The sequence below is a fragment of the Papio anubis genome, chromosome 7, assembly GCF_008728515.1.
Source record: "Papio anubis isolate 15944 chromosome 7, Panubis1.0, whole genome shotgun sequence".
NCBI lineage: Eukaryota > Metazoa > Chordata > Mammalia > Primates > Cercopithecidae > Papio > Papio anubis.
In genome coordinates this window covers 144,723,318-144,739,285 of record NC_044982.1, presented here as the reverse complement: position 1 = coordinate 144,739,285, position 15,968 = coordinate 144,723,318, and the positions used below count along the sequence as shown (strand labels likewise).

The window sequence follows — 15,968 nt, the reverse complement described above, 5'->3', positions numbered from 1 at the left end:
GAGGTCACGAGTTCGAGACCAGCCTGGCCAATATGGTGAACCCCCATCTCTATTAAAAATATAAAAATTAGCCGGCATGGTGGCACACGCCTATAGTCCCAGGTACTCGGGAGGCTGGGGCAGGAGAATCGCTTGAACCCGGGAAGCAGAGGTTACAGTGAGCAGAGATCGCGCCATTGCATTCCATCCTGGGCGTCACAGTGAAACTCCATCTCAAAAAACAACAACAAAAAATAAAGTGCCTCAAATCCTCCAAAAACAATGAAATATAAACACTTCAAAATATGTAGTTGGGGCCAGGCATAGAGACTCATGCCTGTAATCCCAGTTACTCGGGAGACCGAGGCAGGAGAATCACTTGAACCTGGGAGGCAGAGGTTGCAGTGAGCCAAGATCACGCCACTACACTCCAGTCTGGGTGACAGAGCGAGACACTATTTAAAAAAAAAAAAAAAAAAAAATGCAGTTGGTTTAACTTGGCAAAACACCACTAGATCAAACTACAAGTGAAAAAAAGACTGGACCTAATAAAAGAATAGAACAGCAAACAGGCTGTCAGACTATTCCAAAAGACAAGGGTTATTAGGTTACCTAGTAAACCAATCTCACAAGGCCAGTGTCAGAGTAGATTTGATCTAAATCAAATGTAAGTCATTGGTCAGGAGACTGATTATATATTCATGGACATAGCATATACCCTTCAGAGAAATTCTACCTGCTGCTTTCACTCCCGCTAGAATGTAAGCTCGATGAGGGAAGAACATTTTTCTATCACTTCCCCGCAGTCTATGCAATAAGTAATAGTTACTTATTAAACAATTGAAAAGAATAAAATCATCCAACTATGACTTACAATTTTGCACTTTCGTGAAGACAGTATGCATAGAATCACACATCTATCATCAGGATTTTTATCCCTCATCTAGAAATAAAGCTGCCCACAATCAATTATTCGCTAAATTAAAGCCAGTTTCAGAACTAAAAGGAACCTTTATTTAACACACAATGGGATACTTTAGATTCAGACACAGTCATTTTTCCACTAGACAAACTAGTTTTGTTCTACATTGTCCCTATTTCTTGATCATATCTGAGCTTCCTCTTCCAAGGCAGTAAAATACTCCTTTTGTAAATAAAAGATCTACTTAACATATTCCTTTACAGCCAATGGCCTGACAAACCTAGGTCATGTTTTCAGTAAACATTTAACAAGCACACAAGAGTAAAACCTCTTTAATCTACACAAAACAGATTAAAACAACCATGCAGGGAATCAACCCCAACATAATCACAGTCATGCACTATGTAACATTTCAGTAAATGAAAGACTACATATACAAAGGGGGTCCCACTGTAATATCGTATTTGTACTCTACTTTCCTATGTTGAGATATACAAAAACTTACCATTGTGTCACAACCACCTATAGTATTCAGACAATAACATGTTATACAGGCTTATAGCCTAGGAGCAATAGGCTGTTCCATACAGACTAGGCATGTAGTGCCATCCAGTTTTAAGTATGCCATCCAGTTTTAAGTATACTCTATGATGTTTGCATAATGACAAAATCACCTAAGGATGCTTTTCTCAGAACATATCAACTGTAAATGTAATTCGACTGAGATGTGACTGACTATTCAACGTAGTATATATAGCACATATATTAATATATACATTATATGTTAATATATAATGTATACATAGTGTATACACGCAATGTAAACGCCAAAAAAACAAAAGAAGAAAATAAAGTTCACACGAGTACTTTGAAGATGATTCAGTGAAAGGACCTTAGTAATCCTAAAAATATTTATACCTAAATAATGCCAGACTATTAGATTTCAGAACTTTAAAAATAGGTAATTTAAAACATTATCTATGAATTTTTAAAATTCAAATTAAAACTTCATGGAATTCAAAAACTCACACTTCAGGAAGATAGTGGTATTTCTGAAGAGGATCTTTCCAAAACTAAAATAATTTTTCCCCTGAAAAGATAAAGCAAAGATAATTAGCCTCAGATGGCTTCAATTACCAAAGCATCATATAACTATCTAAGGTTGCTAGAAATTCCAACTTAACTTAAAATCTTTATGGAATGTACCCCTTAATCAGTTCATTCCCTTTACTCACCAATCACTGCTCAGAATAACCAATCATTTTTTCAAATGAACTATTCTGTGTGCAGATAACCAGAGTTTTATTTTCAAATCTAAAGACTTAAGTATTAACCACTTTAGTAACAAGCAAACACCTAACTGAACACCTGAAAATCTTCACCATTGAACAAAAGGTATAATGTTTGCCATACACAAAAGTCCAAATAAGATTTGGACATTACAATCAGTGAGCAGTGCAGAATGAAACAAAAAGGCCAACATAGGTTTTTAACGGGGCTAATGCTTTTCAGCACTTCCTCCCTGCATCTGGTTTTTGTCTGCTCACAGGACTATACCTGTTACTGAAATAAGGTTTAAAATGGGTAAGGGGCAGAAAGGGTCAACCCATGTAGTTAATTATCCAAATGAAAGATTAGCCTTACCACATTAAATTTTAAGTACTATTTCTTCCATTTTAACCACTCTCATGTTAAAACACATTTTAAAAATCTCTATGCTTTCTAGTTACACAGTAAAGCTTAGAATAGCCATTTCAAAGTTGAAGCGAAGTCGAACCATCTCGTAAGCAGGATTACTCAGGGACCAAGAAGTGCAGAGGAAAAAAAAGAAAGAAAGAAATGAAGACTCTATTTACATATCTTTCTTATCCAACCCGGGGGCACTGGATTCTGTGAAACATAATCTGAAACATAAACAACTCTCCGTTTGTACATCAAGTTTACATCTCAAGTCAGACACTGAAAGTTCTGTTTTTCTGATGAGAAGCCGCTCCACCACTCCTGTCTGTTGCTGAAGTGGCCCTGACATTCCCGCTAGCCTAATCAGTGCGCGGCTTTCCCCTTCAGGGGGAGGTGGGTCCCAGTTGGCCAGCCACACAGACCATCCCGGCAACCCCACCCCTTTTGAACAGACTTTTGCGGAACCTTCATGGACCCCTTGGGCCGCCGTAGCCCCACCTCTTGCTCCTCTAGGTTCAGACGCTAGTGAATACTCACCGACGGTATTGGAATGTGCCACTTGGACCGGTCGGCAGCAGCTACGGGTGCCGGTCCCACACTGAAAAGCGACAGTGGTGACGGCTGAGCTCCCAGAAGCAGAACAACGACAGGTAACACCTGAAGCCACGCAGCCGCCGCCATCTTCACAGCCGTGGAGTGCCTACCGAAAGCATTTCACCCTCTTCCGGTTCGTCCCGCCTTCTTCCGGCTCTCCTCTGGGGGCGGGATTATCCGGGTCCTGGAACCGTCGCGGGGCTTGTTTGCTGTGCGACGTAGCGGCCCCTCCCTCAGACAGTCATCGTTGCGCCTTGAGACATTGGACCTACTGCGCAAGCGTCACTCTGTTGGAACCTGGTCAGCTGGGTTAGGGAGATCGCTACATGCCAACCAGGCCTGAGTCTTTTCTCTCTCCCAGCCCTTAAAGGTTTTGGGACCAGGCAGGCACCCTGTGCAGGATTTGGCTCTTCTCCCGCTCGCCCCAGCCCCTCATACCTTATAAGTCAGTGTCAGACATTGGGGCCAGAAAGTCTGGAAAAGCCCTAAGTCTGGCTGCCCAATTGGCGTCTACTAGTGAGTTCTCTGGTTTGGGTGGTATTTAAGCAAAGACTGGAATTCGGCGGTGGTGGAGTACACGCGATTCCTAGACTGGGTAGTGTAACAACCTTCAAAGGCCCCTTCTAGCCCTGAAGAGTACGATGCTGCAGTAGAATCTGGCCGGAGACCTAACCTCCAGCAAAGACCCGGCCGGCACTTCCCACTCTTAACCGAAAACGGAGACAGAGAGGGTCAGTTTTCAAAATCTGTGGCGTGACCCCTCCACTGAGGTAGATCTGCAGATGCTTCGGTCCCAGTCGGGGAGGCCGTCTCGGCATTTCCCGGTTCACACGCTCTTGATTTTTACCCTCTAGGACTCATTGCGTACACGCCCTCACCGCCGCCCAGTTTCGGTTCCTAACAAAAGCATGTTCCTCCTCAGCCACCCATAATCAAGACACATTTGCCAAATAAATCATTGTAGAAACGCTAGTTTGGGCCTGAAAAATTCCAGGAGCAAGAGTCAAGATTTGTCACTCCATGAGGATCTGGAGGGAACTCCCTTTCCAGAAACTTGACGGTGAAGTGCTGGTTGTAATTTTAGAAAGACATCCAATCGTCCTTTTTAAAAGATCGCCCAGGGCCCTTGTCCTGAGAGCTGGGAGCTGGTCGGAGTGACAGAGAAGCCATGGAAGCAGCTGAGAAAGAGGAAATAAGGTAAAGGCCAAGTGCTTCTGTAGCGAGTGACCCCAGGGTCCCTAGAAACAGGGAATAGTACCTGAAAGTTCCTGAAAACATTTTGGCTTTGAAGATTTCATTGATTTTTTTTAATTGCGCTTCTTATTTGCGTATTTGGTATTTGCTCATCTTTATCTTTTCTCTCAATTCACGGGGAGTTAGTTGATATTAATAGCATCTTGTAAAATACTTTCAGGATGGTTAAATAGGCCGGGTGCAGTGGCTTAAGCAGGTAATCCCACAGCACTTTGGGAGGCCAAGGCGGGAGGATCGCTTGAGTCCAGGAGTTCGAGACCCCCTCCCCGCCCCCTTGGAGTCCCAGCTACTTGGGAGACCAGTGGGGGGATGGATTTGGAGGCTACAGTGAGCTGTGATCTTGCCACTGCTTGGGCAACAAAGTGAGACCCTGTCTCCAAAAAAAGGGATGGTTAAATAACATTGACAGTGGAAAAGTTGCAATCAGAACTGTAACACATGAATTTCAGGCATGTTGCTTTCCAAGTTCAACTATAACCACTCCCTTCCTATGTCATCCCAGAGTTAATTCTTCAAAGCTATAAAAAGGAAACAAAAGATTCTCCAATCTTTGTACACTTGATTAAAATAAACTGGGCCGGGTCGCTCATGCCTGTAATCCCAGCACTTTGGGAGGCCTGTAGGTGGGCAGATTGCTTGAACCCAGGAGTTCAAGACCAGCCTGGGCAACATGGTGAATCCCTGTCTCTACAAAAAATTTTAAAGTTAGCCAGACATGGTGATGTGGGCCTGTAGTCTCAGCTACTCAAGAGGCTGCGGCAGGAGGATAGCTTGAGCCCAGGAGGCGGTGGTTGCAGCGAGCCAAGATCATGCCACTTCGCTCCAACCAAGGCAGCAGAGCGAGATCCTGTCTCAAAAAATTTTTTTTAATAAATTACAATAAACAGACAAAGACTGAGTTCAGTGGAGGACAAACAGTTTTTAGTATGGCCGAGTATATATGCCTGGGCTTGTTTTCATAATATTTGGACATTTGTGTTCAGTCATAGCTTTCTACGTAATCATGGACATGCTGACTACAGATGCATTCAGCCACACCGGTGCATGAAAGCCAGTGTTATTTTTTCTTCTCATTATAATCTGTAGTTGTTTTAATCAGATGGAGGCTAGTTTAAATACATATACTCAAACTGCAGTATACACATATATCTCATTCATGTTTTATTCCAGAGAGAGCTCTTCTGATAACTTGGTTTTAAAAAACATGGCCCCTAGATTGTCACCTCATCTTAAAAAGCAAGAAATTCCCCTTCTATGTCTGTTCTGTTCTTATTCTAGCACCTTGCACCTCTATTAAAGCATTTGTCAGCTTGTATTGTGATTGTTGGTAAAACCCTTACTGACAGCTTGAACACAGTCCGTATCTTCCTCAGAGCCCAGCACCCAGGAAGAATGTTCTGAAAATATTTTGTTGAATAAATCTGTGGGTGGGTTATGGTTGTTAGTTTGTCTGGTTTGTTGGTTTTGGTTTGTTCGTTTTGGGATGCTGTTTTGGTTTTGCTCCTTCAGATTTTACTTTTGCAGTCATAACCTTCAGTCATTATTTCCAAAGAATATGTCCTCTTAAGTGACAGTGATCTTTTCCCATTACTTTCGGAGTAATCCCAGAACCTGATCTTTTGTTGTTTACCTCAGAGCATTTGCAAAAGGCTATTGTTCTGCAGCATAATGTGCTATTATGTTATACTATGGCCGTGACACAATTTTGCATTGCAGAATAGACTCCAAAGGTTTATTTTGCATGTTCATACTGTAGTTAGAGAAGGTACAAAAATTGGACTCACAAGCCCTGTGTAAAATAAATTTCTCAAAATGTCTTTTTATTTAGCGTTGAAGATGAAGCTGTGGATAAAAACATTTTCAGAGACTGCAACAAGATCGCATTTTACAGGTAAGGAAGGTAAATATAGTAACTAGATCAAAACATTTCTTGACAGTAATTTCAAAATTGATACTTGTTAAATTTTTGAGAACTGTTGGACTTTCCAAGGAAAGGATAATTTAATAATTAAGGAAATCGCCAGACAGGAGACTCACTTTAACTTTATACATTTACTCCTGAAGTATTTAAATTTTTCAGTAAACAGCTATTCTATTTTAAAAGCCAAAATATTTTTAAACTAGTTTTTAAATTTTGATGCTTTGAATAGATACACTTTTACATGGTTCAAAAATAATATAAAGAGGTATACATTGAAAAATGTTACTTTCACTCCTGTCCCATTCTACCCATTCCTCATCTTGTCCCAAATAACCAAATTTCATCATTTCTTATTTATCCTTCTAGTATTTCTTTTTGTAAATACATGTATTTTTATATTAGTCGCTTTCTCTTTTGTTATCACCCCTTTCTTATACCAAATAGGTTTTTTTTTCCTGTTTTATAGTTTGTTCTGAGGAGGAATTCATGTGAGTGCATGGAGATTGCTTCCCCTTTTTACAGCTGCATAATATTCCATGGAGTAGATATACTATTAATATAATGTATTCAGTCTGTCTCTTATTGCTAGACCCTTGGGTTGCTTTTAATCTTTTGCCAAATTAGCACTACCACAATGAAGAACTATACATACGTCATTTTCTACGCATGCATGTGTATTTATAGGATACATTTCTAGGAGTAGGATTACTGGGTCAAAGAGTAAAGGCATTTGAAATGTGTTAAGTATTGCCAAATTTCCCTCCATAGGAATTATACCATTTGTACTCCTACCACCATTATATAAGATTGCCTGGTCGGGCGAGGTGGCTCACACCTGTAATCCCAGCACTTTGGGAGGCCAAGGCAGGTAGATCACCTGAGGTCGGGAGTTCGAGACCAGCCCGACCAACATGGAGAAACCCCGTCTCTACTAAAAATACAAAATTAGCCAGACATGGTGGCGCATACCTCAAAAAATAAATAAATAAAATAAAATGAAGATTTTAAAGGCATATTTTTTGTAGCTCTGGAGAAACAAGCAATCTTTTTTTTTTCTTTGAGACGGAGTTTCACTCTTGTTGCCCAGGCTGGAGTGCAGTGGCACAATCACTGCCCACTGCAACCTCCACCACCTGGGTTCAAGTGATTCTCCTGCCTCAGCCTCCCGAGTAGCTGGGATTACAGACATGCGCCACCACGCCTGGCTAATTTTTTGTATTTTTAGTAGAGAGGGAGTTTCACCATGTTGGTCAGGCTGATCTTGAACTCCTGACCTCAGATGATCCACCCACCTCAGCCTCCCAAAGTACTGGGATTATAGGCATGAGCCACCACGCCCGGCTGAATCTTCATTTTAAAAAAAAGTCTTTATGTGATCTTGAAACTGAAATTATCAAAAATTGTATCATACAGTATAGCTTTCTAACGTATTCACTCTCTGTTCAATAGGAAGAAAAGCGTGTTATTTTAATTCTGAACAGGTATCTAGAGGGAAGTCTACAGTGAATGCCTGGTAACCTTGTTAAACGACTAGATTCTATTCAATTTCCACTAGAAATTATTTAGTTACTATTAAAGTCCATTTTATGGAAAGAGGGAGGGAAATTAACAAGCTCACGAATGTCATCTATGAAAATTATCCCACCATCTCAAGAAAGGAGACAAGATGTCATCCTTTGAGCAGCATTATATTAATCAATTTTATTAGTGTTCTTACTAATACTCATTAGCACTCTAATAATAAAGTTCTTGATTAGCACTTTATTATAGTACTAATGCTGTTTGTGCCCTGAAATTCCCTGAATATCATAGTGAATTTTAATGACTTCCACATGATAATATAGTCTGTTGGATACTGGCAATCACAAATAATTATCAAGCATCTGCATACTCCTTATCTATAGGCGTCAGAAACAGTGGCTTTCCAAGAAGTCCGCCTATCAGGCATTACTGGACTCAGTCACAACAGATGAAGACAGCACCAGGTTCCAAATCATCAATGAAGCAAGTAAGGTGAGATGGAAGTATTTTCTACAGAGAATAATTTATTTCTGTATTTATTGGGGCTGAAGTAAATTTCCACAAAAGCCAATTAAAGCTATGTAGCTTCAAAAATAAACCTCATTAGAAAAGGAATATTGGCCTTTTAGTGATTAGTGGCTCATGCCTGTAATCCCAGCATTCTGGGAGGCAGAGGCGGGCAGATTGCTTGAGCCCAGGAGTTCAAGACCAGCCTGGGTAACATGGTGAAAACCCATCTCTACAAAAAGTACAAAAAATTAGCCAGGCACAGTCGTGCATGCCTATAGTCCCAGCTACTCAGGAGGCTGAGATAGGAGGATCTCTTGAGCCTGGGAGGTAGAGGCTGCAGTGAGCCATGAGAGTGCTGCTGCACTTCAGCCTGGGTGACACAGCGAGACCCTCCCTCAAAAAAGAAAGAAAAAATGAATGTCATCTTTTCATATCTATAGTAATAATATTGTAATAGTTATATTAGTATCAGTATGTGGATTGCCTGTATATCAGATGTTTTCCTAAATGTCTTACAAATGTTATTTCCTTTTTATTAGTCTTCATAACACATCTAAGAGGTACATTATATTTTCCCAGTTTTCAGATAAGGAAAATGAAGTCTAGAAAATCCCTTGCCCAGAGTCTCACATTTAGTAACCAAAATTTTCTCCTACATCTGTCAGACGCTATCACCCATGTGCTTTCTAACACTATTACACAATGCCCAGTTGCATGTGTAGCCTGAGCAAGGTACAAATTTAGGGTATGTCCAAATCTCAAAATGCAGGTGGGCCAGGGGGAACAGGGGACAGGCAAAAGGACTATGCAGTTGAAAACCCAAGTAACAAGTGTTCCCTTACCTGAGCTGCTTCACTAGAGGTTACCATAGTGTTTGCCTAGTGAGAGGGTTAGGGAAGTATATCTTAAGTGCTTTCTCTCACCCATGAAGTTGTCATGTTACTTTAGATGGGCCAGTCATAGAGGAAGCACTATGGACTGTGCTAGGACGTGTGACTGTTCACTACTACCTGATGCCCTCAACCTGACCCTCACTTTCAGATCCGCCCTGCATTCTAAAGGCATCCTAGGTTTCTAAGTCCTCTGAGACCTATCTGACTTAACTGGTAATTCATATCACTGAAAGACAGTTAAGGCCATTAGGTGTGGGTCCCCTAACTGCTTGGATAATAACTGCACCAGCTCACTAACAAGTCCTGGTTCTGGGAAGCTGATGTTCATGGCAAAGCTGTGAACCATGTGACTACCGTAGTTCCTGCCCTGCAGCGCTCTGCTGACGTTAGTGGGTTCTCCATAATAACTGTAAGGCCTTTAATTTAGAAATGGGTCCAAACTTTATTCCCAAACAGAAAGAACAATTGTACAGTGAGGAAAACTACCTTCATTATGGAGTTTTAGAGATTTTAGTCATATGGAGTCTTCTTTCATAACTTTCTTGCCCAAATTCAAAATATGAGCTAGAATCATATCAATAGTTCTGTGTTCTCTATCCCCATACCCTGTCCTCAACTTCCACAACATAGTTGTTATGGCAGTACTTGTAGCCCATCTCTCTTAGCTGCACAGATGGGGCAGTTAGCCTTTCTCCAAAACCTAGTGTTAATTCTTACACCACCCATCTTTCTGGAGTAATTTTCCTCCTTGCCTAGTATCTTTGATACATTCGAGTTCTCAGCTTGTGGAACCCCCAAAGCCATAGGTCCTCTAATGCTGATTCAGGTCTCCCTTTATGTTCTTATTTATACATGTTGTTTATATATCCTTTTGTAGCCTAGTTTGATAGCCGTTCATGGGGAAAAAAATGGGACAGCAGTAATTTCCGTCTTGGAGAGCCAACCACTGTTTGCGTGTGGTCTAATAGCCTGACACCCGGCCAAACCACTCTATTCAGGGTCAGCAGAAGCAATCGGCTCCAGGAAATGCATCAAGTCCACCAGAGGCCTTCCAGGAGTCTTTAGGCCTTAACCAGATGTCAAGAATTTCCTGTTGCATTTTTCTTGTCATTGTCTCATTCTCTTTCCTGTTTCCATTGTGTCTAACTTGAGAGAGTTGTAGCTGTCCATAGTCAGAGCAAGAATCCCTATCCATCCTTGAGGATGCTTAGTATGTTGAGCACCTGGTCATGAAGACATGCTGAGGTAAAGTAAATGAGGCAAAATCACCCTGAATATCAGTGGTGAGCCAAAATGAAAATTCTCAACACAGCGTGATACCAGTTTGCAGTGGACACCCACATATGCCATTTTACATTACTGTAGATCAGTTTCTCTTTTTGGATCCTGAAAAAGTGAGGGACAATGCTGTTCAGGTCAGGTGCCGGGACCAGAGCCCAGCAACTCTGGATGCCTTCAAAGGCAAAGAAACCACAGTCCAGGAGGAGCCACAGGATCTCAGCACAAGACAGCACCTGGCTCAAAAGGAAGCTGAGGAGCCTGATAAACAAGGACAAATTACCTGGGACATCAGCAACGTAGCTCCCAAGACTGAGAACTTTGAGGACCTCTTGGAACAGACTCCATGCTCAGGTATTAGAAATTTTGGAACCACATGAGGAATCTGCATGCACTGATCTCAGGCAAATGTATGCAAATATATATTTCGGGAGATCACCCTGAAATTCTGCACTGAACTCCATTTTAATGTCCTCCTTGTCATGTGGTGTTGAGATGACTAGTAGGTACATAAGGTTTCATGCCCTCTGTCAGTCTGTTAGGGACAATAGCGGAGATGGTGATTGCTAATGTTGCCTGCATCTTGTATGCAACTCATTGCATAGTGAAAGAGCCTCTTTTACACCAGGTGTGGTGTCTCACGCCTATAATCTCAGCACTTTGGGAGGCCAAAGCAGGCAGATTGCTTGAGGCCAGGAGTTCAAGACCAGCTATGGCCAACGTGGCAAAACCCCGTCTCTACTAAAAATACACAAATTAGCCAGGCATGGTGATGCATGCCTGTAATCTCAGCTACTCCAAAGGCTGAGACATGAGAATCGCTTGACCCTGGGAGGCAGAGGTTGCAGTGAGCCAAGATTGTGCCACTGCACTGCAGCCTGGGCAACACAGTGAGACACTGTCCAAAAGAAGTTGACCTAAAATATGGCAAAGACAGCATGAAAAAAGAAAAAATTAGGCCAAGTGCAGTGGCTCACACCTGTGATCCCAGCACTGTGGAAGGCCAGGGTGGGCAGATCATGAGGTCAGGAGTTCAAGACCAGCCTGACCAACATGGTAAGACCCATCTCTACTAAAAAATACAAAAATTAGCCAGGCATGGTGGCGTGTGCCCGTAGTCCCAGCTACTCAGGAGACTGAGGCAGGAGAATCACTTCTCACAAAAAAAAAACAACCAAAAACAAAAATACAAAAATTAGCTGGATATGGTGGCACATGCCTGTAGTCCCAGCTACTCAGGAGGCTGAGGCAGGAGAATTGCTTGAACCTGGGAGTCAGAGGTTGTATTGAGCCAAGATTATGCCACTGTACTGCAGCCTGGACAACACAGTGAGACTCTGTCTCCAAAATAAATTTTTTTTTTAAATAAGAAATAACTTCTGTTAAAAATGGTTTCTGGGATGAGATGGGTGTTTCAAGGCGATTGCACACTAAGATATGGTATGCGTATGATCTGAAGTTTTAAAATAAGCTGCATACATCCATTTATTCAGAATGATAGCTTTTTATTTCAGGTTGAGAGGGACAGCCCAGAGTCTAAGAGGATCGTATTCAGCTCACAGCTGCAGTTCTCAAATTGCACTGATCAGGCGGATTCTGACAAATCCAACACTCTTGGTGCCTGCCTGCCGCTACACCTTTAAAACCCTTAAAGCAGTAACTTTAGAGTTGTCAAGATTTGTTAATTGTTGAATTTCTCCCTCTCAATTCCCTTCCCCAATCTGCTCCTTAATAAACAACCAGGAAGCAGAACCAAGCTTCATTCAACATTGTGTTAGGCTGCCATAGCTAAATACCACAGGCTGGGCAACTTAAACAACAGATGTTTATTTCTTGCAGTTTTGAAGGCTGTAAATTCCAAGATCAAAGTGCCAGCAGCTTCACTGTCTGGTGAGGGCTCTCTTCTTGCTTTGTAGATGGCTCCCTTCTTGTGCCCTCACATAGTGGAGAGAGAGTGTGTACACAGGCTCTCTGGTCTTTTCTTTTTTCTTTTTTTTTTTTTTTTTTTTGAGACGGAGTCTTGCTCTGTCGCCCAGGCTGGAGTGCAGTGGCGCGATCTCAGTTCACTGTAAGCTCCGCCTCCCGGGTTCACACCATTCTCCTGCCTCAGCGTCCCGAGTAGCTGGACTACAGGCACCTGCCACCACGCCCAGCTAATGTTTTGTATTTTTAGTAGAGATGGGGTTTCACTGTGTTAGCCAGGATGGGTCTCGATCTCCTGACCTCGTGATCCACCCGCCTCAGCCTCCCAAAAGTGCTGGGATTACAGGCGTGAGCCACTGCGCCCAGCTCTGGTCTTTTCTTATGAGGGCACTAATCCGTTCCTGAGGACTTCCTCAACCTCGTGACCTCATCTAAACCTAATTACCTCCCAAGGGCTTCATCTCTGAATACCATCATATTGTAGGTTGGGGCTTTAATAGCAAATTTTGGGAAGACACCAGTCCATAGCAAACGTGATGTTCCTAGGACATATATCTGTTACAAAACAAGCTGGAATGTTGACCTGTGTGTTGTCACAAGGTCAGAACATCCAGGCTTTGGAGAAAAACTGGTTGCAGGTTCACATGCGTAAGTTTTCTCACATGGGGTCCTAATATAGTGTTGTGCTTATTCCTGATGACAGAATAATCAGGTAGATATTTAGTAAAGAAGCTTCCAGAAAATAAAAAGAAAGTGATCAGGAAAGTGTTGACTGCTTTTGTAGAACTCAGTTGTTTTCTTTTTTTTCCTACTACTCTCAGTTTTCTATCTTCAGTGAAAATTTGGTTTGGATTGAGAAAGAGACATCTAGTCTTGTGATCTAGGCAGAGGAAAATGTATGCTGTCTTGTGAGTCTAGCTTAAAAAGCATTGCTAGCAAGGATGTCTGGAGGAATCTACTTTATATTGCTAATTATGATGCTTTCTGACGATATAGGTGACCATTTGGCAACATGTTTATTTTCTTTTGCAGCCAGTTTGCAAGGTTTCACCAGAGACAGCACTTCCAACAGCTTCTCCAAGGATGCAGGAATATCTCCGAGCATCTCTGTGAAGTTACCCCTTGCCTCTTCATCTGAGCCTAATGAAAATGAGGCTTTGCCCAACCAGCCACCTTCTCAGCAGATGAGGCACGACTGCCACTTGTTAGCCAGTACTGTGTCTGCAGAAATGGCCAGGAAGAGGCAGCTAATTTGGAAACTGGCCAGACAATCAGAAGCACACCTGGACAGGCTAATTGTCCTTGGGGAACAGGCCAGTACCCAGCGTGAGGTTGCCAGTATTCTTCATAGAAAATCAGTGCTTGCAATAAACCAACTGGCTGCCACTGTGGAAGGGATGATTAGTGCCCTACAGCAATTTGGTGAACTATTAGACCATTCTCTGGATCCCGGGAGGTCTTGATCACAGCTGGTAGAGGTGGTCGCTCACTGTTCTAGGTCTTTTAGGTTAACAGTTCTTTATGTAATAGTGAAGAGTCCTGGTGCCTTAGGAAAAGCAAGATCAACCTACCAAGGAGGAGTTGATGGAGTCATAATTTTCCTACTTAACACCCACTTCAAATTTAAATATGTGTTCTAGGGCTGTTCTGTTAACTCTATTACAGTCTTTACTAATTGTGATTCCCAGTTCTGGGTGAATGAAAAGTTTTTGTTTTAATGTAATTGTGATCAACCCTATGCTTGAAGACATAGACAAAGCTATTTCTACCACCATGATGTTTACAAAATATCTGATATTTTTGCCTATATAGCCATAAAAAAACTAGATTCGTGGATAACAAACCACCAAGTTTTAATTGTTTTTATTTAGTAAGAGAGAAATAAGACAGGAAAAGAGAATTAATACTCTTTTTCCCAGACTGAGAGGTGGGCTTCTAAGTAAAGATATATGAAAAACTGAGTAGAGGCTTGTAGTATTAAAATGAACCTCCAAAATGTATTCTTTTCTCTGAGGATGTATCTCAGCTTCTCTGTGTAATTGGACATTAACACATCTTAAATTTTTTTAAGAGATGGGGTCTCACTGTGTTTTTCAGGGTGGAGTGCAGTGGTTACTCACAGGTGCAGTTAAGGCACACCGTAACCTCAAACTGCTAGGCTTAAGCAATCCTGTTGCCTCAGCCCCACTGAGCAGCTGGGGCTATATGCATGCAGCACCCACTGGCACATCTTAAATATTTCTAAGGGAGCAAAACCCATGCTTTCTCACCTCATTGTAACTATCCATTTAAAATTATTATTTTACATAAATTGATCTGGCTGGAATTGTGTGTAACTACTTATACTATCTAAGGATTCATACTAAATTCTCAATTTAAGCAGTCCAACATCTGTAACTTCTTAATGGATTTTTTCATTGTCATTTCCAATCATCACTAACAAGAGGAAGAGATTTGGTAGTTTATTTGTATATTATTTACATTTATAAATATCCAGCAGGTCCCAGCAAATAGGAAAGGAGTATCTACAAATGTTTACTATTTTAGGTAGAAGAATATAATAACAGTCATGTCCAGACTTTTTGAAAGAGCAAGGATGTGGTGGAAGGATTGGGAAAGAACTGGCAGTTAAGCCTCAGGGAAGTGGCTTTTGAACTGTCATCCACAGAGCCCTGAGGTTTTGACAGAGGTGCCTTAGGACTCAATACTGGGAAGGCAGGGGACCCTAAGGTGGGACACTGAGCCATTCCCTACTGTCTTTAACCCAAGAGGCTTTACTTATTGGACTTCTGGGAGTCTGGTGATATTAAAAGAAAAAAAAATCTGATTAAAAAAAAAAAAACACATGAGCCTAGATCATAGGAGGAAGTGCATACTAAGGTCTAAGATAAGTAGTGCCTGGACCAACAAAACCATGTTGATGATAATGAGAGATAAGAATGAATCTGTTCATTGATTAAAAGGATGAGAAAAAAAGAAGGCCAGGCATGGTGGCTCATATCTGTAATCCCAGCACTTTGGGAGGCTGAGGCAGGAGGATCACTTGAGGTCAGGAGTTTGAGCCAGCCTGGTCAACAGGGTGAAACCCTGTCTCTATTAAAAATACAAAAATTAGCCTGGTGTGGTGGTGTGCACCTGTAATTCCAGCTACTCAGGAGGCTGAGGCACAAGAATTGCTTAAACCCAGTCGGTGGAGGTTGCAGTGAGCCAAAATTGTGCCACTGCACTCCAGCCTGGGCGACAGAACAAGATCATCTCAAAATAAATAAATAGATAAATTTAAAGAAAGAATGACTCTAAATATTGCTAAATTTCAGAGTGATTTTTGCTAAAATAAGTTTGCTAAATTAAAATTAAAATGAGGATGAATCTGATTTATACATGAAGTCATTATAGTGAAAACAGGGTTATTGCTCTCTTTTTTTCCCCCTGGGCTGCAGCCTCAAGAACAGAATTACAGATAAGTCTTTGGTTTAAACAAAAATTAGGGCCG

General features: G+C 41.6%; 2 protein-coding genes across 20 annotated transcripts in view; one reads left to right on the top strand and one right to left on the bottom strand.

Moving 5' to 3' along the window:
* Nucleotides 1-3,418, bottom strand: part of TMEM87A (transmembrane protein 87A) — a 63,588-nt gene extending 60,170 nt beyond the window's left edge. For 2 of the 3 annotated variants that reach the window (XM_021940487.1, XM_021940491.2), the window contains exons 1-2: nucleotides 3,119-3,418; nucleotides 1,931-1,991 (exon numbers count right to left, since the gene is read on the bottom strand). In XM_021940487.1, the coding sequence (XP_021796179.1) occupies nucleotides 1,931-1,991; nucleotides 3,119-3,262 (205 nt within the window). In that variant the 5' untranslated portion in view covers nucleotides 3,263-3,418. Of the gene's footprint in view, nucleotides 1-1,930; nucleotides 1,994-2,763; nucleotides 2,929-3,118 lie in introns of those variants that run through there. The other variant, XM_031668800.1, reaches the window with a different exon arrangement.
* The window catches only part of GANC (glucosidase alpha, neutral C), a 108,326-nt gene continuing 95,556 nt past the window's right edge, over nucleotides 3,199-15,968 (top strand). For 7 of the 17 annotated variants that reach the window (XR_004185187.1, XM_021940469.1, XM_021940468.1 and 4 more), the window contains exons 1-6: nucleotides 4,260-4,372; nucleotides 6,258-6,320; nucleotides 7,800-7,863; nucleotides 8,255-8,363; nucleotides 10,690-10,906; nucleotides 13,508-13,788. Coding sequence is in view for 16 of the 17 variants with exons in the window: in XM_021940469.1 (XP_021796161.1) it covers nucleotides 6,266-6,320; nucleotides 7,800-7,863; nucleotides 8,255-8,363; nucleotides 10,690-10,906; nucleotides 13,508-13,788 (726 nt within the window). In the remaining variant the exon portion in view is untranslated. Of the gene's footprint in view, nucleotides 3,309-4,029; nucleotides 4,373-6,257; nucleotides 6,321-7,799; nucleotides 7,864-8,254; nucleotides 8,364-10,689; nucleotides 10,907-13,507; nucleotides 15,318-15,968 lie in introns of those variants that run through there. The other 10 variants (XM_021940471.1, XM_021940470.1, XM_021940475.1 and 7 more) reach the window with 7 other exon arrangements.